At 35.7% G+C, this 22,090-nt stretch overlaps 1 protein-coding gene across 4 annotated transcripts in view; it reads left to right on the top strand.

Moving 5' to 3' along the window:
- The window catches only part of ATF7IP2 (activating transcription factor 7 interacting protein 2), a 65,527-nt gene that overhangs the window by 8,792 nt on the left and 34,645 nt on the right, over positions 1 to 22,090 (top strand). For all 4 annotated transcript variants that reach the window (XM_019803180.2, XM_019803179.2, XM_034670378.1 and 1 more), the window contains exons 2-6: positions 6,007 to 6,857; positions 7,909 to 8,033; positions 11,960 to 12,094; positions 12,687 to 12,785; positions 16,622 to 16,782. In XM_019803180.2, the coding sequence (XP_019658739.1) occupies positions 6,017 to 6,857; positions 7,909 to 8,033; positions 11,960 to 12,094; positions 12,687 to 12,785; positions 16,622 to 16,782 (1,361 nt within the window). In that variant the 5' untranslated portion in view covers positions 6,007 to 6,016. The remainder of the gene's footprint in view (positions 1 to 6,006; positions 6,858 to 7,908; positions 8,034 to 11,959; positions 12,095 to 12,686; positions 12,786 to 16,621; positions 16,783 to 22,090) is intronic.

The raw sequence follows: 22,090 nt of genomic DNA, 5'->3' as shown, positions 1-22,090 counted from the left end.
GAAGTAAAGCTATACAACTTTGAAACAGGCATAAATCTTCATGACCTTGGATTAAATAGTGGTTTCTTAGATGTGACTCCAAAAGCTCGAGCTACAAATACAAAACTAAATTGGACTTTATAAAAATTAAAAACTTGGGGCACCTGGGTGGCAGAGTCGGTTAAGCCTCTGACTCCTGGTTTTGCCTTAGGTCGTGATAGAGCCCCATGCCGGGCTCCACACTCAGCCTAGAATCTTCTTAAGACTCTCTCTTCCTCTGCAGCCCCCTCTAAGATAAATAAATCTCTTTAAAAAATTAAAAACTTTAATTTTTCAAAGCGTTATCAAGAAAATGAAAAGACCTACAGAATGTGAGAAAAAGTTTGCAAATCATGTGAAAAGGGACTGAATCTAGAATAAAGAATTCTTATAAGTCAATAATAAAAAGGCAAATAACCCAAATTTAAAGTGGACAAATGATCTGAATAAATAAGATAAACAAGTGGCCAATAAGCAGCAGCATTAACTATCAGGGAAATGCAAATCAGAATGACAATGAGGTACCACATCATTCTTACCAAGATGACTTTACTGGAAAAGAGATAATAAAGAGTGTTGTTGAAGAGATATTAAAACAAAATCTCTCATACACTCCTGTTGTGAATATAAATTGGTCCAGATGCTTTTGAAAACAGTCTGTTCCTCAGAAGGTTAAATGTGGAGTTACAGTATGACTTAGCAGTTCCATATAGGCATATAACCAAGAGAAATGAAAACACGTCAGCACAGAAACTTACACATGAATGTTTATGGCAGATTTATTAATAATAGCCAATTTTGGCTCTGAAGCAGAATGTAAATATCCAGAATTATTCGTGAATGTATATATAACATCAAAGTAAGGTAAAATCTGGGATGTAAAGTTCAAATACTTTAAAGTTTTGTTTATTTAAGTAATTTCTACACCCCATGTGGGGCTCCAACTCATGACCCAGAGATTGAGTCCGTGCTTTTCCAACTGAACTAGCTAGGTGCCCCTTGAATACTTTAAGATAATGTATATTTAAATGATATTGTTTTACTCTTTACTTCAATAGTTACTGAAACATTGGCTGAAAGGCTTTTAGAAAACTTTTTAAAAATACTAGAATCCATGGAATTGTGAAGAGTATATACACCTTATAAAAAGGACATTTTCATGTTTGAGAATGATACAGAGATAACAAACAGTAGAAAGTAAAATATAACAACAAAAAGCTGTGAAAATCGGAAGGCAAGTATAAGTTAAAACTTTAGTGGCATAATAAATGTAAATGGATTAAATTCTATTAAAAGATTCATTAGGGGCGCCTGGGTGGCACAGCGGTTAAGCGTCTGCCTTCGGCTCAGGGCGTGATCCCGGCGTTAAAGGATCGAGCCCCGCGTCAGGCTCCTCTACTATGAGCCTGCTTCTTCCTCTCCCACTCCCCCTGCTTGTGTTCCCTCTCACGCTGGCTGTCTCTCTCTCTGTCGAATAAATAAATAAAATCTTTAAAAAAAAAAAAGATTCATTAGGCTAAAATATTTTCAGTAAGTTTTACAAGAGACATCTAAAGCAAATTGATGGGTTGGACAGCAGTATGTTCAGTAGGAATTACATCATCAGATAAATGAAAGGTAACATTTTTAAAGTTCAAAGTTGACAAGATACTGTCCAATAATTAATTATACACCTGAGGGCATAATGTAATCAGATCCCTTCCTTTCAACATATTCTAAAGTCAAATCTAGGAGGATTAAGGACTTAAATTACAAAAGACAGATCTTTAAAACTTGAGAAAATACAGATGACTTCTCTTTCCTACCTCGTGCTGCTGGACAGTACCATAATTCTAAAGATCTGTGTGAAATGTTGCTTATTTGACAGCAAAGGATTCAAGCTGGTTGAAGAGAGTCAGAAGTTCTGGTGATGGCAGGGATCCCCATTTAGACTAAGTCTTTTATTTTTATTCTCCCAATAATAAGTTTCACTAAACCTCTCTACAATATGTAAACTGTCGTTTGCCTTTTAGGCAGTTGCCAGTACTTAACTTCCCTGAGCCTTTCACTGGCAGTTTTACTTATTTTTCCCTAAGCACACTGGCAATGCAGAGGTTTTCCAAGTGAGGTACCTCTCTATAGTGCCTTAAGTTATATCAGCTAACAAGTTGCACACTGTTAGGACCAATTTTCTTATGTTTATAAACTTTAAAAATAATTCTCTCTGAGGAAGTGTTCCTATTATATATTCACTCAGGTCTGCTTTTATATATTTTTATAATTGCACAGCTGTGGTGCAGGTCTGTGTCGTGAAATAACTTAGATCTGAAGAAGGCTTCTATACCACCAGTATACCTAGGGGTGTGAAAGGATTTCTCAAGAGAGATTATAATGTTAGCCATTGAAGAAAAAAAAGAAATCTGTCTGTATTAAAATTAGGAAGATCCAAAGACAAGCCAGAAATGAGAGAAGATACATGTAACTCATACAACAAATGACTGACAGAGGATTATTTTTTTTTAAAGATTTTATTTATTTATCTGACAGAGAGAGACAGCCAGCAGGAGAGGGAACACAAGCAGGGGGAGTAGGAGAGGAAGAAGCAGGCTCCCAGCTGAGGAGCCTGATGCGGGGCTCGATCCCAGGACCCTGGGATCATGCCCTGAGCAGAAGGCGGATGCTTAATGACTGAGCCACCCAGACGCCCCAAGGATTATTATTTTTTAAATTTTATTTATTATTTATTTGAGAGCGAGTCAGAGCTAGTGAGAGAGAGCACAAGCACAGAGGAGAGGGAGAGGTAGGCTCCCTGTCAAGCAGGGAGCCCGACATGGTGCTCCATCTCAGGACCCTGGGACCATGACCTGAGCTGAAGACAGATGCTTAACCAACTGAGCCACCCAGGTGCCCCCAGAGGATTATTATTCATAATACATTAAGTTCTCTTAAGAAATACATGAGAAAAGACAACCCAATCAAAAACAAAATAAGCAAGGTAGAACCAGGAATTTTGCAGATAAGGAAATACGTATAGCCAATAAACATAAGAAGATGCTACTAATTAGGGAAATGCAAATTAAGACCATGAGATATATATCTATATCCAAGTACATTGGTAGAGATTAAGTCTGGCAATACCAAAGGCTTGAAAGGATGTGGATAGTGTTAACTCATTCATTGCCTGTAGGGATGTAAATTGGTACACCTGGTTTGGAAAATAATTTGACTATCTTGAAAATTTGAACATTTTTATATCTTATTGCTACCCAACAAATCCACTCAAAAAATTTTATAGACATGCACCTTGAAACAATAGTCATAGCAATAATGTTAGTAAGAAAGAGAAAACTGGAAGTCACTCAAATATCCTTCATAAAGAACTAGATTAACAGGTTTTGTTGTATTGACCCAATGGATCATTATGATGCCATTAAAATGTATGAATTACCACTATACACAGTTTCATGGATGAGTCTGGGGATGTGCATGAAGAAACGTGTTAGAAAACTGTATGGTTTGCTCAAAAGTAAGCAGAAATAAACTATATTGTTTACATATTACATTTATAATGAAACTAACCTAAAAAGTAATAGAAGTATAAACTCAAAATTTAGGATACAAAATTACCTTAGTCTGGGTAAGAGGGGAAGAGGCATGGTGTGGGAAAACTTGGATAAATGCAAGTTACTGGTGGTATTTGGCTGAATGGTGGGTGGTTCAAAGATATTCAGTGTTTTCATATGTTGCCATACTTTCTCATTAATGGACATCACACGTCTTGTATGTGCATCAAATGCAGAGGTGTATTTACTCCAAAGTTTTGAGGGCTTTTCACTAGTTTGGGCCTTTTCTAAAGGCCCTGAGAAAGGACCATAGCAATGTATTCACATGGTTGGTAGTTTTTGTAAGATTTATGAAAGTAAGATATTTCAACTATAATCACTTAGGACTACTGTCTCTCTTCATCTTGATTTCTCCTTACCTTTGTGTCACCTGGCAGTAGAGTAGCTTCAGGCAGTTTGTGATTGGGGATATACTTAGTGTGAGTTTAAGTAGGATACATTTGTGGTTCATAGTCACTTTTGAATGTAGGTAATTATTCCCTATTGGCCTGACTGTGATGGGAATATTGCCTACGGTGTCTGGCATCTGAAATATACAAGGAGTGAAGAAGCCACGAATTGAAATTTAGGAAGCCAGAATGTAGTCAGGAAAAAATATTCCAATTAACTGATGTTTAAAAACATAAGAAGTTTTAGTTCTCATGGATTTCTAGTCGAAAGAACTTCTCTTTTTGTTAGAAAAATGATAGCATATTCATCTAAAAATTCACCAGACATTTTTTCATTTTTGATATGAATGAATTGTCTTTAAAATAAATTAAGAATTTTTGAATTTATAGGGCACATAGCTGTACAGTACCAACAAGAAGTATGTCTTTACATGAAGCTGATTGTTTTATGCCTCCAGATTATCAGTTAAAGTTTAATCAACCATGCTAATGGGGCACCGGGTGGTTCAGTTGGTTAAACATCCAACTCGACATGGGCTCAGGTCTTGATCTCAGGGTTATGAGTTCAAGCCCTGCATTGGGCTCGACACCGCTGGGCATGGAGCATACTTAAAAAGAAAAAAATTAATTCAACCATGTTAGAAGAAGGACTTAGTTTGTTCATTCTCTCTGTGGGAAATACTGCAAAAATTGTGTTCATGAAGAGGCAATCAAATATGTAGTCCTATAGGAAAAAACCTTATATTGAGTCAAGCCCTTAATTAATGAAAGAATGCTATTTTTTTGGATTTTGTGGGTTTTTTTTTTTAAATACATGACAGGTCTGTTTTTGTTTTTTGGAATGTTTGTTTGTTTTTTAAGTAGGCACCATGTCCAGCATGGGGAGCCAAATACAGGGCTTAAACTCATGACCTTGAGAGCAAGTATCAACACGTAACTAGCTGAGTCACCCAGGCACCCCTATACAGGACAGACGGGTTTTTTAAATTTGAATTTGTTGTGATTTTTTTTTCTTGTTCTAAATAAATATTCACCTCTAACTTCAGGTCTCACAAATTCTGGAACTGTTCCTGATCAAATGATGTGGTAAATTAAAAGGATATAGTAAAGGAAAGCTTCAAGGAAGATATAGTGATAAATGAAAAATTATTCATGTAGCTTTGACTGGGTTATTTGTGCCTTCAAAAGTCCTAGATTCTGTCTTTTCAGTTTAATAAATTCTCTATAGTTTGTTAGATAACTGGCGTATCATGCCCGCACACACATATTTTTTTTGTCATTTTTATTATGTCTTTGATTGCCTTGTAACTTCACAGAGTTATTTCCTTTAAACCATTTATCTACCTACCTACAGTTTAGATCACACTTGATATAGATAGTGAGAGATAAACACTAAAATATTTTTCTCTGCTATGTAGATTTTTATTAAATTATGAAAAATAATTAAAAGCTCAGTTGGATTCCTTGTTTGAACTGGCATCATGTTGTGCATCTTTAGCACTCATTTTATACTCCTAACTATTGGGAATTACTCCTGCAGTACCATTTATTTTGGCAATTTGAACATTAGGAAAGCTTTAAGAAGGTGCCACTAGGTATAGAAAATGCAAAATTCTTTGTGAAACATTGAGTTTTGTTTTTATGAAGAAATGTAATTTAATCTTTAGATTATGTAAGGTATGGCCTGCTTGGATTATTGAAACCATACTTTAACAGTTATGCCAGTGCGGTGATACAAAAAGTGTCCAGATAAAATTAATGGGCTTAGTATCAAGTAGAGGCTTAGAGGCAATATAAAGTTTGAATTTATATAGTTTAGATTTATAGAAAAAAATTAAAACTGTACATTTTCAGTGATAGATGAAAATGGATGTAACTTTGAAGAAAAATCATTATCTAAATCTCTAGAAATAGTTTGAACATTATTTTAATATTACAAATAAATAAGCTTTTGTCTGTTAGAGAAGTGCATTTAAATATGGTATTTTAAATTCTAGGGTATAAAAGATGCCAAGTCCAGATAGAAGCAAGCGGAAGATACTAAAAGCCAAAAAAACAATGCCTGCGAGTTGCCGGAAGCAAGTGGAGATCCTGAATAAGTCAAAGAATGCCAAAGCACTGAAGACAGCACCTGGGAACAATGTGTCAAGTGGTAATCAGAATTCAAGTATTGGTGTCATGAAAAGCAAATACGGACATTCTGAAAATGGCGCTTCCTTATTGGACTCTAACAAAAATTCAATATGCTCAGAGAAAAATAAAGTATTTTCTCAGAATGTAATGAAACCACTAGAAATTGCTGATTCAGAAACAAGATTGGAATACACTGAAGAACAAGTTGTGTGCCCTTACCAAAAGCCAAGTAAAACAATAGATTCTTCCAGGAAACTCTTTACACAAGAGGCAAAAGATTCACAAAACACTTCTGAAAACCATATTGAATGTCCGACAGATGTAGCAAGATCCTATTTTGAACAATATGAAGAAGATTGTAATCTGAAATCCATTTGTTGTCCATTCAGTGTCTGGAGTGGTATGGTTCAAATGCCAAAAACTACAGTAAACCATACCTTGGATGATAACAGAATCAACAAGATAGTTTCCTATTTAGAATCAAACTCCAACTCTGAGTCATGTGATAAAAGTCAAGGTGACTTTTTAAGTTCAGATACCCGTTTTGTGCCTATTGATAAAATACCTAAGTTGGTGAATTCAGTCATTTCCAGTAACTGTGCTGCCGACATTTTGAAAAGTGAAGAATCCTGTAGAACCTGTCATTCCAGCATTTCAAATTGTGAAGGTATAGACTCAACACAGCAGTCAGCACTTGACACTGATAGTGATAACAGTAAGTGTATACTTCTGCATCTTTTGGAGAAATTAAAATAGTCATTGTCACTTTCCTTTTGGGGGATTTTGTTTTAGCCTCAGATATAGAAACCATGGAGTAATATAGCCAGGGAAAAAGTAAATGATGACAGTGATCATTTCAGAGTATCTTGTTTCTAAACCATTTAGGGTGAGGAGAGGGAAATGGTATCCTCCATATCTGAAGGGAAGTAAATTCTGGCAAAGAAGGAATCAATCGCTTTCACTTGAGCGTACAAAAAATCAAAAGGTGACTTCTGGCAATTGTTTGGTTTATTTCATCTGCATCTCTTCTTATTTTGAGATTTTATTTATTAGGTTAATAAGGAGGCTAGTTGAGGGAGTTTTTTTAATTATTAGTGAACTCATTCCTTTTATAGAATTGACCTGTAAATCATATGCCAAGTGAAAGCTGATACATTATAGGTATGTATTACAGATAAACATACATCCATGTCTGTGTGGAGTGGCAGAGAAACATCAAAGAGTCAAGCAATGAAATTCTGGAGTTATAAAATAATTAAAATAGCAAAAATAATTTTCATTCAAAGGATATTTTTTGTAAGTTAATAAAATGTAAGAAAAATTTCGTAGGATAAATTTTGTGTTCTTTTCTAGGCTACGTAGTGATCATTTAATAAAATGGATTTAAAATTACTTAAAAATAACAGGATCACCTATTAAAAATATGTCAGACTGCCTAAGTCACTGTATAAAAATAATGTAAGACCACTTAAGTAACTAGAGGACTAAGTGCTATATAAGTTATTCAGTTTTTATCAGTATTAAATAGATATTAAATGAAGTTGGAAGGAGAATATGGGACCAAAATCCTAAGAACCTTAAAGATAATCATTTTTTTTAAGGTTAGTTTATCACAATTTTTTAGACAATTACATTTGCTAAAAAAATCTGCTTTGGTCACATTTTAGTTTTTTCTATTTCCTTAGCGAGTCCCTGGATTAGAGAATTCCCTTGTTTCCTTCCTTAGAAGGAATATTTTTACTTTCTGATCTTTCCATTTCCCCAAGGCCATCATCAAAAGAAGAGGATGTTTTCAGAAAACAAAGAAAATGTTAAGCGCATGAAAACTTCAGAGCAAATTAATGAAAATATTTGTGTAGCTCTGGAAAAGCAAACAGCATTGCTGAAACAGGTAAGATATTGGGGCTTATATATTTGCTTCAGAAACTTCTCATTAGTAAATATGGTAAAATTTAATTGATCTCCATGATGATTTAGTACAAAGACTGTCACTTGGTGCAAAGGTGGTATATGGAAATGGAATCAACCGATGGAGGTATTAGGGAGAGAGAATTGTTTACATTACAAAAACATATGCAGAGTAACCTACAGAATCATGTGTAGGTAGAGTGCTGTATTAGAAAGAGAATGGACTTTTTAGTCATTATTACATTTAAATCTCTTAGAAAGTCAGACACTGCCTGACCTTAAGCTTTGCTGAATAATTCAGTCTCTGTTGTTCTGGTTTTGGGGTTCTCTGATCTACAGCTACAGCCTTTTGTATACCTCATCACAGTTGACCCCTACTTCATAGACTCACACAACCCAGAAGTCCATCATAAAGTTCTGCAGAATTTGGGTTTACTTGCCCTAATTTCCAGGTTTACACAGATAGGTTGCATTTTCTGATACTTTGTCTTAGAGCATCATCAAACACACATCTTGCTTTCATTTTGCCCCATTTTATTTCATTGTACTGCAGTTTCCCATGTCTGATCAACTCTTGAGTTTAAGTGTAAGAGCTTCAATTTTAATAGGTCCTGTAATGAGGACCTGTTTTAACGATCATGTTTTGCTATTTTACTACCACTAGAATTATTCAACTGAAAGTCATTATGTGGTAGATTAATGTCTGTCAACTATAATGGACCAAAATGTCTGAAGCCAAACTATCCTGCTGTTTCAGAAACAAAAACACTACTGTTTTCTAAAACAGACCCTTACAATCATATAGTTATATATGATATGACTATGTATTCACATAAATAAATGGAAACCTTTTTGAAAGATCATGCAGAACCAGCATGAAAGGTGAGTCAGCAGATTTTTCCCTTTCTACTTTGTCTTTTCTTCCAGGAAGACCAAAGGAAACACTAATAAAAAAAATATGTAAATATTCTGTTATTTGCAGAAAAGCGGTAGCAGAATTACGGTGAGCATAGATCTAACTTAAGAAAAAAGTTGGGGATTCCAGCTGTGCCTTATTCCCATTGATTAGTGGCTAAATTTAGAAATAAGTTCTGACAGGGACATAGAAAGACAAAATTTAATCTTTGAATATTTTGGTGTCCCTGGCATGAAAAAATCACAGTTTTCATTCATTACTATTATCTGTTTCACAAAATACTTGGTCTGAGTTGACACAGAAGATGGTCTTCCCAACAAGGTTGGATGAATGAAGTTTATTTTGTTTTCTTCACCATCACCTCCTCCCTCCCCGAAGTGTCTTGCGTATTCTTCAGAGACATCTTGGGTTTTAGCTAATTACTATCTTTTTACCTACCTCCAAATAACTAGATTTCCATCATTTGATATTTTAATTCCTGTCCAAAGAGTTAACTCTCTAAACCGCATCTCTTTGGGTTTTTTTGTTTGTTTGCTTGAATCCCAGTGAAAATAGGGTCTACTATTCTGACGTTATTCTTCCCTAACAGAGTCCCAGAGCTGTTGACTCTTCTTTTTTGAGATTTTTATAAGGATCTTGGCCTTGTTGATTCTAATTAAATTACTGAAGTGGAGTTTTTCTTCTAAAATCCAAGTTATTCATTCTACGCACCATCTTGGAAAGTTGAGGCAGATTGGAAATATATAATTGCTAGCCCTTCTCCAATCTTTGGGCTACTTTCACTGCCATCTGCAAATTGTACCTAGGATTTCCGTCAGATGCCATAATTTTGGACACACTACCATCAGCAGAAGACATTTATGAAGTATTTGGTGGAGGTTATTGTGTCTTTTTTATGAATACCATCGCCACTAAATAAGAACGAATGTCCACTCTAACCAAGAGAAACAACCCGTGGATGGGCATTTAGTCCTTTAACCACGTTTTAAGAGTCTGCCTCCATCTGGGTCACCGGGAGTACTTACTTGTTTCAGTTGTGGTTTATTGAACTCACTAATAGTTGAAGACTGTTGTTTTAGGCTACTCTTTTCTCTAACTTCCCTAATAAGAATTACTGGTGGTGCCTTTTAATTAGACAGCTTTCCAGGCCTTTTTCCAGGAAATGCTGTTTGGTGAATCCAGGCTAGGGCCTAGGAATCTGTGAGTTTTAACAAATATCCCATGTGTTACCAGAGAATTTTCACAAACACTGTGTGATCTCTGCTTATTAGCAAAACAGTATTTCCACATTCGGAACATTAGAGAGTTTCTCCCAAGATTCATCTGAGTATGAGCTTTATATATTGACCCCAGCCGTTGAACTGGCAAACCTGTAGTAATCCATCAAAACCACACATAGGGGGCACCTGGGTGGCACAGCGGTTAAGCATCTGCCTTCGGCTCAGGGCGTGATCCGGCATTCCGGGATTGAGCCCCACATCAGGCTCCTCCGCTATGAGCCTGCTTCCTCTCCCACTCCCCCTGCTTGTGTTCCCTCTCTCGCTGGCTGTCCTCTATCTCTGTCAAATAAATAAATAAAATCTTTAAAAAAAACAAAACAAAACAAAACAAAAAAAACCACACATGGGTAACAGGTGTCGCCTGTCAGTAAAGATAGTATGTTATTTTTAGCACTTATTAGTTGAATCAAATACTTAAAAGTTTGACAGTAAAAATGATAATCATGTCTAATGTTGAGAAATCATTGAAGAAATGTTAAGCATTACAGAAAAAATCAAGTAGATGATAATGTTGAAGAGCAAGAACAATTGGAAATGAGAAGGAAAAACCTTGAGAATAATCAAAGTTGCTGAATAACCCTGATCATCCCACTGATATCAGTATAAAAGAGTTTAACATAGAAGCTTTGTGTTCCAGTTTCAAACACCAAGAAGCAAGAATTTAGGGGAAAGATACAAATATTACTAATAAATACCTTGGGTGTATCATGATAGGTTTTGTTATTAAGAGACACTACCTACTCTGTTACGAAAGCAGCTTACAGGAGGATACAAATTCAGCAAAAATTACAGTGGATATTTCTGAATATATGGCTCAGCAGAGCTCTTCATATCATTGGGCATTGAGATTAACTATGCTCCCTGAAAACAGGCCTATTTTCTAAAAAACAGCCAGATAATGAAATGCATTAATGTTTCAAGTGATAGCTACTAAACACTGTTAGAATAGCGTGCATTATGCCAAATAGCATTAGTCACTACCTAATTAGTCCTGACCTCTTCGTTTTAACAGTAACAAAGTCACTCCCTAAAAATCCTATGCAAGTAAAGTAGATTATCTTGCATATTTATTTCCTTTATACCAATTCACTGTTTTCTATTTTATGGAGCTCTTTGACATATTAACCTTTTATACTCTTATAAAAATCCTGTGAGCATCACATGTTCAACGTTGTATTACCTACCCACATGTGGGCAAGGAAGATGAAGCTGAGAGGTGTTGTGACTTCCCAGAGGTCATACGGCTTTGTTAATGGCTGGGTCGAGGCTCAGACTTTCGTCATTTGTTTCATATCCACTATAGACCAACCAACCGTTTTCACAGGGCTCTGGCTTTCAGATAAGTGGAGTTCCTTTTTATGGAATACTTGGTTTCAGTTATGCTCATTAAAACATATAAATGCAATATAGGCTTTTACCTTTCCTTTAATATGTATTATGGAATTCAGCTGAAACTGTAGGAAATGAAAATTAGCCCTGGGAGAATAAAATTTATGTTCTAACATATCCATATATTTAGATACTGGGTGTGTTTTGCTAAATTTGATATTCAAATTTCTGGTAATATAAATATAAACATAAAAATGTGAAAATGTATATTTTATCGGTTACAGTAAATCCCGAAAAGAACAAAGCTATTTTTAAGGAGTAGAAAATAAAATTGCTTTTAAATTTGAAACATGGGGTGTTCTGGTTTTTATTTTAAAATTCTAGGTCAAACATTTGATTCGACAGGAGATCTATAGTATAAATTACAAACTATTTGATAATAAGCTGAAAGAATTGACCGAACGCATTGGAAAGACACAGTGCAGGAATAAGCATGAAGCAATAGCTGATGAACTCTTCGTAAGTTTCTCATTTCATTTGATTTCATTTCAAGTAGAATTTGGTGGTATTTTACAGGTTAGGAAAGGAAAACAAGAAAGCAGACCCAAGCCTGATCCTTGAGCCCAAGCCTGATGCACTGTACCGTAGGTAGTAGAGTTTATTAGCAATATTGGCCCTTGTGAAATACTTCTGGAAATATTATTCTGTGTTCTCCTGTTGTCACTTATTCTCTGTCAGTTGACAGGCTTAATATATGGGCAGTTTCTCTTAATTCAAAATATATTCTGTATTAGAGCTTGTACAGTGTGTTTCAGACGTCCCAGGGTTTTTGTTTTGTTCTAATCTTCTAGGGTTACTTGCTGATTGGTATTTCTACCAACATTAATTTTATGGTGGCTCAATTAAAAGTTTGATGTTTTTATCTTCCATTCTTCTATGTTATACTGGCATCAAACATGACTTAAATCTTTGCTTATATAAGAATTTCTCATTTACTTGTGTGGATGCCTAAGTCTTACAAGACTGGTTTGGCAGATACATAGTTTTCCCTCCATCTCCATATATTATTTAGTACTCTGGTTTTGTATTTGTTTTTCTCTTTTTCTTCTAGGCAAAAATATCAAAACTTCAAAGACGTATTAAAGCAGTATTGCAATCTCAAAAGAATTGCTTGGAACCAAATGTATTAACCAGTAATACAGCCTGTAAGGTTGGTATAAACACATGCAAGTTTTAATTGCCTCATTGATCCACCATTATAGGTAGTTGGATTTTAAGATAGGAAATATATTTCCAAACGAAGAAGGCTTTAAAGAAAAATTTATATTTAGAATGTCCCTGTGAGGCTGGCTCTGGAGAGGATGCCCTCAGGTGGCCAGAAGTCAATGCTACTTACATGTCTTTCATCGAGTGAATAGCGAGGTGATTTGTGGCCCCACCGTTTTCTCATGATAAAAAGTTTCAAACAGATACTACAGCAAAGCTGACAAAATTTTACAGGGAACGTTTGTATACATAGCACCTAAATTCTACCTTTACTATTTTAGTATGTTTATTTTTGTCCTCTATCTGTCTGTCTGTTCATCTCCTAAGCCATCTTTATATTTGGTGCATTCATAACTACTTTTTTTTTGTATCAAAATGCACTTTGCAGCAGCAGGGGTATCATTAGAGTTTGGTATCTGTTCATATTTTCTATGTAAAATTTGAATATAGTCTTCAGTACACATTCACTGACTTTTTTCTTGTACCCTCTTTGTTTGCTTTGGTGTATCATACTTATGCTAGCCTCAGTAAATGAATTGGGAAATATTCCCTCCCCTGTTTTCTGAAAGTCTGTGTAAGATCTTTTTACTTCCTTAAATGTTTGATAGAATCCATATCTGAAGACTATCTGGGCAAGGAGCTTTCTTTGTAGGAAGACTTTTTCTTGAAATTCAATTCCTTAATAGGTAAGGGGCAATTCGGATTTTTCTATTTCCTCTCATATCAGTTTTGTAAGTTATCTTCACAAAAAATGTGTCCCTTCTATCTTGTTGTTGAATTTGTTGACATAAATTATTGACAAAATTTTTCTGCCCTTTTAATATTTGTAGATCTCTAGTGATATACTGTTTCATTTCTGATACCAATAATCTGTGTTTTTGGGGCGCCTGGGTGGCACAGCGGTTAAGCGTCTGCCTTCGGCTCAGGGCGTGATCCCGGCGTTATGGGAATCGAGCCCCACATCAGGCTCCTCCACTGTGAGCCTGCTTCTTCCTCTCCCACTGCTTGTGTTCCCTCTCTCCCTGGCTGTCTCTATCTCTGACAAATAAATACATAAAATCTTTAAAAAAAAAAAATCTTTAAAAAAAATAGAATAAATAATCTGTGTTTTCTTTTTTTCTTGATCAGTCTTGACTAGGGTTTTAAAAATCTTAGTCTCTCTTCCTTGTCTCTTTTCTGTTTTTTATAATTTCTTTCCTTTTACTTACATTGGATATAATTTATTCTTTTTCCAGGTTCTTAAGAGAGAAAGAACATTAATTTTTAATCTTCTTTTCTACTAGAAAGCATTTAAAGCTTTGAATTTCCTTCTAAGCACTGCTTTCCCAAGCATTTTCTAAGCATCTTCTCAGTGATTAGATGTACTTTTTTTTTTTTTTAACAATTTATTTATTTAGAGGGATGTCTGGGTGGCTCAGTTGGTTAAGTGGCTGCCTTTGACACAGGTCATGATCCTGGGGTCCTGGGATCGAGTTCCCCATGGGGCTCCTTGCTCAGTGAGGAGCCTGCTTCTCCCTCTGCCTGCTCTGCCTGCCTCTCCCCTTGCTTGTGCTGGCTCTCTGACAAATAAATAAAATCTTTTTAAAAATTATTTATTTAGAGAGAGTGCATGAGCATGTGTGAGTGGGGGGAGGGGCAGAGGGAGAGCATCTCGAGCCGACTCCCTGGTGAACATGGAGCCCAATTTGGGGCTCAGTCTCACGACCTATGAGATCATGATTTGAGCTGAAACCAAGAGCTAGACAGTTAACCAGCTGAGCCATTCGAGCACCCCTGGACATTGCACTTCTGACTACAGAGATTATAATCTTTGATGTACTGTATTTTTTTTAAGATTTTATTTATTTGAGAAAGAGACAGAGCACAAGCAGAGGGATGGGCAGAGGGAGAGGGAGAAGCAGACTCCGGCTGAGTAGGGAGCCCAGTGGGGGACTCGATCCCAGGACCCCTGGATCATGACCTGAGCCGAAGGCAGATGCTTAACCGACTGAGCCACCTAGGTGCCCATTTGGTTTTCTTTAGTTGAAAATAATTTATAACTTCTCTTGTGGTATTATTCTTTGACCCATGGGTTATTTAGAAGTGTGTGTTTAATTTCCAAACATTTGGGACCTTTCTAAGTATCTTATTTTTATTGATATCTAATTTCATTTTGATCAGAGAACATACTGTGTAAAATTTTTGTCTTGAGAGTTGACACTTTATAGCCCAAGATGTGCTTTCTCTTCCTTGGTGAATGTTCCATGTATACTTGAATGTTGGATGTAATGTTATATAAATGTCACTTTTGTGTTAATTTTGCCACAGTGGTTGATAATGGTGAATAATGACCCACAAAAGAGATCCATGAATTAACCCCCAGAACCTGTGAGTATGTTACTTTTAGTGTTAAAAGAAGCTCACAGATGGGGAAATTATCCTGGTGGGCTCAGTGTAATCACAAGGGTCCTTACAAAAAGGAATCAGGAAGGTCAAAGGCAGAAGAAAGAGATGGGACAATGGAAGCAGAGGTTGGAATGATTGCATTGAAGAAGGAAGAAGGGGCTATGCGCCAAGGAATTCTGGTAGCTTCTAGAAGCTGGAAAAAAGGAAAAATTCCCCTGAAGCCTCCAGAAAGGATGTAGCCCTGCCAGCAACGCTGATGCTTCAGTAATCCTTGCCCATGGCCGTCCCAAATGAGTGATGATAGTCTCACTGCTGTTTCAGCTGTGGAGTCCTGGGCTTTGGTCCCTGGCTGGGCTTTGCCAATACGGTGACTGCAGCCAGTTAGATCCACTGCTGCCCCAATATGGCTGCTGATTTTGCAGGTGTGGAGTAGAGGTTCAGCCACCCCTGCTCTAGGTCTGGGGAGAAGGGTGAGTCCCTGGCATTTGTGGCACCCATTGTGTAGGATATATGGATAATAAAAAGAACACTGAGGGAGCTCACTGTGCTTTCTGTCTGCAGTCTCAAGATCCTCAGGCATCCTGGCCTTTTCTTTCCACCTTTCAGAGGCATTCTGTGTTTATCTGTTGAATTATCTCCAGGGTTTTTCATTATGCTTAGATGAGAGTAGCAGGGAAAAGTGAGCCACTTTGTCCTGGAACTGAAAGGATACCAAATATTTTTTGCTATTGTTTTCCAAATGTTGTTAGAACCTATTTCTGCATCAAGAATCTGCAACCTTAATAACATTTCAGAATTCTGTCTTTGCCTACGGGCATTTTTGTTCACGTTATCCACCAGAAAAGCTCATGAGTTGGGCAGTCAGTTTGACCCTTCTGCATTAATGTAGACATATTTTTTTTAAACTGCACATTCTCAACCAAAGCATGGTCTAAGTGTTTCAACTTCCAAGTTTTAAACAAAACTCATCAACTGGAAGAAGAAGTTGGAAATTGGATTTATTTCTTCTCTTCACCATTATTCGGTGTGTAATGAAAGTAAAAGTGTGCTTGTTACAGTCTAATGTTTCTGAGCTCCTAAAACTTAGTCTAATAGTAATAAAATGTTGTTTAAGTTCTTAGCTGTGTGTTTTTCCTTTTCACCCAAGCTAGGAAGTTGATTTGTACTATCATTATTTTTATTTCTTAGAAGTATTTTTTAAATTCATTTTGGCAAAGACACTGCAGGCATTGTCATGTGCTGTTGAAATACATATAATTTAACATATGTTTTGCCATATGTATTCAAGAATATTTTGAGAACATTTTACAAGTGAAATTTTACCTATCAGTTTTGTGTGGAAGAACACAAGTGGTAACACTCCCTTTAACTGCTTTTTCTTCACCCAATTAACAGGTTACAAATTCAGAGACCGTGAATTTGGAAAAGAATCCAGAGTCAGTCAGTAGTCCAGATGAAGGACAGACTTCTGTGAGCTCTGAACCTTCCAACCCTTCAGCAAAAGCCAGTGAAAAGGTTAATTTATCAAGGGATCACAGTGAGGCTGTTTCTGAAAGGTAGGCCTTTCTACAAAAATGCATAAAGTTCTCTAACTATACTTGTAAACATACAGTTTCTCAGTTAAGAATGAAGCAGCTTAAAGGTTCATGTTCATTTCTTGTCTGTTATGAAGGAATGGAATTGGCTATCCAGAGCTTTAATCGTTGTTCTAAAAGTACTAAATAGGGGTGCCTGGCTGGTTAGTCCATAGAGCATGCGACCCTCGATGCTCTGGGTAGTGGGTTTGAGCCTCACACTGGGGGTAGAGTTTACTTAAAAAAAAAACAAAAAAACAAAACAGTACTAAATAAAATTTTGAATCGACCAGGGGATTGGGTTTTCCGTTGTGGTGTGTTCCATCTTTGGTACGGTAATCAGAGTGATCGCTTGATCCTTCCTGTGCTTTGTGTTCTAAACATGGAAAAGTCAAGGTCCTATAAAACAGTGGCTTACAAAAGTTACAGAGAAGAGTAAGGCTAGGAAAGTAAGAGTAGGAAAAAAGTGCCTAAAAGTATTCGATTCCTACAGGATGAGAGCATTGTCATGAATCATGATGACTTCATATTACCGTGAACAGGTTAATTTATTTGCCTAATTGAGTCAAAAAACAACCAAGACACCTAACCTCTGATCTTGTCTAAAAGATTCAGGGCTGGTAGGGAAAAAGTCATTTAGTTTAACGAAGAAACATGATTGGTGATTCCTGCCTAGGCAAATATTGGGGGAGGACCATTTTAATGGATTCTTTTCTTTGGTCTGGTGATTTGCAAGGTTTGGAGCTTTATAGTATTATTTATTTATTCTTAACATTAACTCCTTAAGATATCTTCAGGTTTTCCTTTTATATGTTAAATTATACTCCAGCTTTTAAAAAGAGAAAAATACATAACCAAAAATAAGGAATTATTTGAAGAACACCACCCTTTCCCCAAATCGCTGTGCGTACTCAAGGAGGCCACAAAATGAAGAAGACACATTATAAATCTATACCATTTGCAGATCCTTGATTTGGGGGAATTTACATGCAGTTTTGACTCTTCAGAAGAAACCCTAATATTGCATGATACTGAGTCCTGCATTTTAGTTTTGAACCAGGACGCTGCTATAAAGAAGGCATTTATTTAGTTTGTGAATGCAAGAGTCACATTTCAGTATTTGTTGTTACCACTCTTAAGCTGTGTGCTGAAACTCATTAAGTGACAAAAAAGGAAAATAAAATGCTAGTGATAAAAGTGAAAAAGTGAAGACCCCATTAAGATAGCATTTTGTAGACTACTAATATGTCAAATTTATCAATGGCTTCTATCTATGATATGAACAATCTACCTTATGTTCTATAATGAAGGCAGAATGTGCAATTTATGAAACCTGTCCCAGGCAGCCATGCTAATAACAAATGTATATAACTTGACCCTGATGGCTGGATTCAATGGTGAGTTTTATAAAACACAGAAGAAAGAAACAATACCAGTTTTAAACAAACTTCCAGAAAAATAAAGAGGGAATATTTTTCGGTTTGTTTTAGGAGAGTGGATACTAAAATCTAGTATAATTATGATATTCTGATATTAAAATCAATTTTAACATTTTACAGAAATGGAAAATTACAGTCCACTTTTACCCATGAAATAGACGCAGATACCCTAAACAAGATACTAGTAAACCCAAGTTCAACAATCTATAAAAGATTGTCTCAGGAATGCTACAAGATTGGTTCAATAATAAAAAATCAGTTAATGTAATTTGCCAGAGCAAGAATCATTATTAACTCACAATAGAGGTAGGATTTGATAAAATAACCTGTTTATGATTAAACACAAATTCTTTGCAAACTTGGAGTAGGGAGATAACTTCCTTACTCTGGTAAAGAGTATCTACAAAAACCCTAAAACAGATCTGATGGTCAAATATCGGAAGTATTTCCTTTGAGATACAAAGTAGAAGGATGCCTGCTCTCACCACTTTAACATTATACTGGATCTCTTGGCTAATGAAAGAAAAAGAGGTCAATACAGAAAGGATTGGAAAAGAAGGAAGAAATATTATTACTATTCTTGGATGACTGGGGTAGGTATACGATGTAGGAAATCCAAAGTAATTTACAGGTAAATTATTAGGATTAACAAGAAGTTAATAAAATTGCCGATCTCAAATACATAAGAAATTATATTCTTGTATATGAGATACAATTAGGGAATTAAAAGATATTTATAAAAGATATGCTACCAATACAGTAGTATCAAGCCTAGGAATACACTTAATAAGACATGTAATAACTGAAGAAAATTATAAAACTTTGAGAGATATTAAGGAAGAGTTCATTGGAAAAATGAAAATGTTATGGGTTGAACAATGCAGTATTTATAGAATGTTTTGACTTTTGTTCAAATTAATTTATAGAATGCAATTTCAGTCAGTTTTCCAGTGTGTAATTTTGTGGAACTTGACAAGCTGAGCTGATTCTAAAATGTGTATGTAAATACAGTGGATTAAGAGACCAAGATATCCATCAACTACAGAAACAAAAAGGAAGGAATTTGCCATCAGATGTCAGGACACTACAAAACAACAGCAATTAGAATAATGTGATATTACTCAATTCAAGTGGTTGACAAATAGAGCAGTGTGACGGAGAATCCAGAAACCCATGCATGTATGTGTATGTGGTATGTGATGGAGACTGTATGTCACACCATTTGGGAAATGATTGACTTTTAGTAAATGGTGCAGTTACTTTGCTATTCATGTTGAGGAAAATAGAAAAGACATTGGATCTCTATGTAGACTGCACATAAAAATCAATCTTCTGTGGATTAAGGAACTCAAAGGAAAATTACAAAGCTTTTAGAAGACAATATAGAACGTCCTCCTGAACTTGGCATAAGAAAGGATTTCTTAAGACACAAATACCTTTGCGATAAAAAAAAAAATTGATCCATTTTACCCTATTCAAACTGGAAACTTCTCTCAAGGGGCGCCTGGGTGGCTCAGTCATTAAGCGTCTGTCTTCGGCTCAGGTCATGATCCCAGCGTTCTGGGATCGAGCCCCGTATTGGGCTCCCTGCTCTGTGGGAAGCCTGCGACTCCCTCTCCCACTCCTCCTGCTTGTGTTCCCTCTCCCGCTGCCAATCTCTCTGTCAAATAAATAAAATAAAATCTTTAAAAAAAAAAAAAGAAAGAAAGAAAGAAACTTCTCTCAAGCCACAATAATTTTAGCGAGAAGACAGGCCATCAAGTGGAGAAGACACTTGCAGCACGTAGAACCTCTATGGACCTCGTACCAGAGTACATAGAAAACACTTCAAATCAGTGAGAGCCAGATAATACAGAAGAAAAATGGGCTAAAGACTTGTACATCTACTTCACAAAAGAGGAATTCCAAATGACCAATAATAAACATTTGAAAAGTTGCTCATCTACATTAGTAATCAGGGAAATGCAAATTAAAGCCATGATGAGATACCTTTTCATAATCAGGTAAGGAGAAGTAAAACATTTTAAAATTTGACAATACCAGGTATATTGATGAGGTTTTGAAATAAAGGGAACTGATTTTATTTAACAACATTTTTGTTGTTAGAAGAGTAAATTGGTATAATGCTTTAGAAAATATTTGGCCTTACCTAAAAATATTGAAGATCTGAATATCCTTTGACCTCACAGCCCCATCCTTTGATACGTGCCCTCTGAGGGTGCACTAGGATATATGTGGAGGAATGTGTATTAGCATTTTCCATAATCTTTGAAAATTAGAAGGACAAAAAGCCCATCTCCAGTTGAAAAGAAAAGTAAATTGCAGTAAATCCATACAGTGGAATTCTGTCTATTAGTGGCAGTGGAAGAACTGCAGTCACATGCAGCAGAACGAGTTACTCCCACAAAAATATCATGGAAAAGCAGACTCAAATAGTAGGATTCCATTCCAATAAGGGTCAGAGATAGCCAGAAAAAAAATAAATTATACAGGAAATCAAGGGTAGATGGTAAATCTAAAGACTACAACAAAGAAATTAGCACTACAAATGCTCTTTATGGAGGAGGTTTAGGATACAGGATAGAGGCATGTGGGTTTCTGAAGTGCTGGTCATATAAAATGATTTTACCTGAGTGGTGGCTACCTGCTTAATAATTATTTATTAAACTACACATGTGTTTTTAATCCAATTCGGAAATAGTTATCTATTTATTAGAAAATTTAGTTTATGTTTGGTGTAATCCTACTGAAATATGTGAGTTCATAACTACTTGTTTTCTTTTATCCCATCTATTTTATGGGCCTTTCCCCTATTTGTATCTCTGTGTCTGTCTCTATTTCAGCCTTCTTTTGAATTAATCCTTTTTTTTTCTTTCCCCATTACCTTGTTAATTATACATCTTTCATTATTTCTTTAGAAATTGTCCTAAAAATCATGATTTGGATTCTTACCTCTAATAATTAGAATCCAATATGAATTACTACTTTTGCCATTTTGTAGGTAATGCTTGACCTTAGAATCCTATAACATTTACTGCTCCCCCTTCATCTTTTGTGTTTTCACAAATTTTAATTTCACATTACAGTTGACCATCGAACAATGTCATTGAGCATTGACCCCTCATGGTCAAAAATTCATGCATAACCATTGACTCCCCCCCAAATTTAACTATTAATAGTCTACTGTTGACTGGAAGCCTTACTGATAACATAAACAGTCAAACATTTTGTATATGCTGTGTATTATAGACTATATTTTTACAATAAGGTAACCTAGAGAAAAGAAAATATTATTAAAAATCATAAGAAAAAATACACTTGAGAGTACTATACCTTATTTATTGAAGAAAATTGATGTGTAAGTGGACCTGCACAGTTCAAACCCTTGTTGTTCAAGGTCAGCTGTATTTTAAATCTCACGAGATGATACTACTATCTTGTACAGTCATTATTCATTTAGAGTTATCCACCTATTTACCCCTCCTGTTGCTCTTTGTTTCTGCCTATATTTCCGCCTTTCTACCTGGGAAAGTTTTCCTTCTGCCCGAAGAACTTTGTTATTTCTTTTTTTAGTTTTGCTCAAGATAAAGTCTGTCGGTTTTTTTGGTCTGGAAATAATTCCATTTTGTCTTTTTTTTTAAAAGGATATTTTAACATGAGTATTGAATTGGTAGGTAGTTATTTCCTTTCAGAACTTTCAAGATGTCATTACATGTCTTTTGATTTCTGTAATTTCTGTTGAAAAGTTAGCTTCAGTCTTATTGTGNTTTTTTTTTTTTTAATTTTTTTTTAAGATTTTATTTATTTATTTGACAGAGAGAGAGACAGATGCGAGAGAGGGAACACAAGCT

The sequence above is a fragment of the Ailuropoda melanoleuca genome, chromosome 10, assembly GCF_002007445.2.
Source record: "Ailuropoda melanoleuca isolate Jingjing chromosome 10, ASM200744v2, whole genome shotgun sequence".
Classification (NCBI taxonomy): domain Eukaryota; kingdom Metazoa; phylum Chordata; class Mammalia; order Carnivora; family Ursidae; genus Ailuropoda; species Ailuropoda melanoleuca.
Note: the sequence above shows the minus strand (reverse complement) of the source record. Positions and strands in the feature narration are given on the sequence as shown.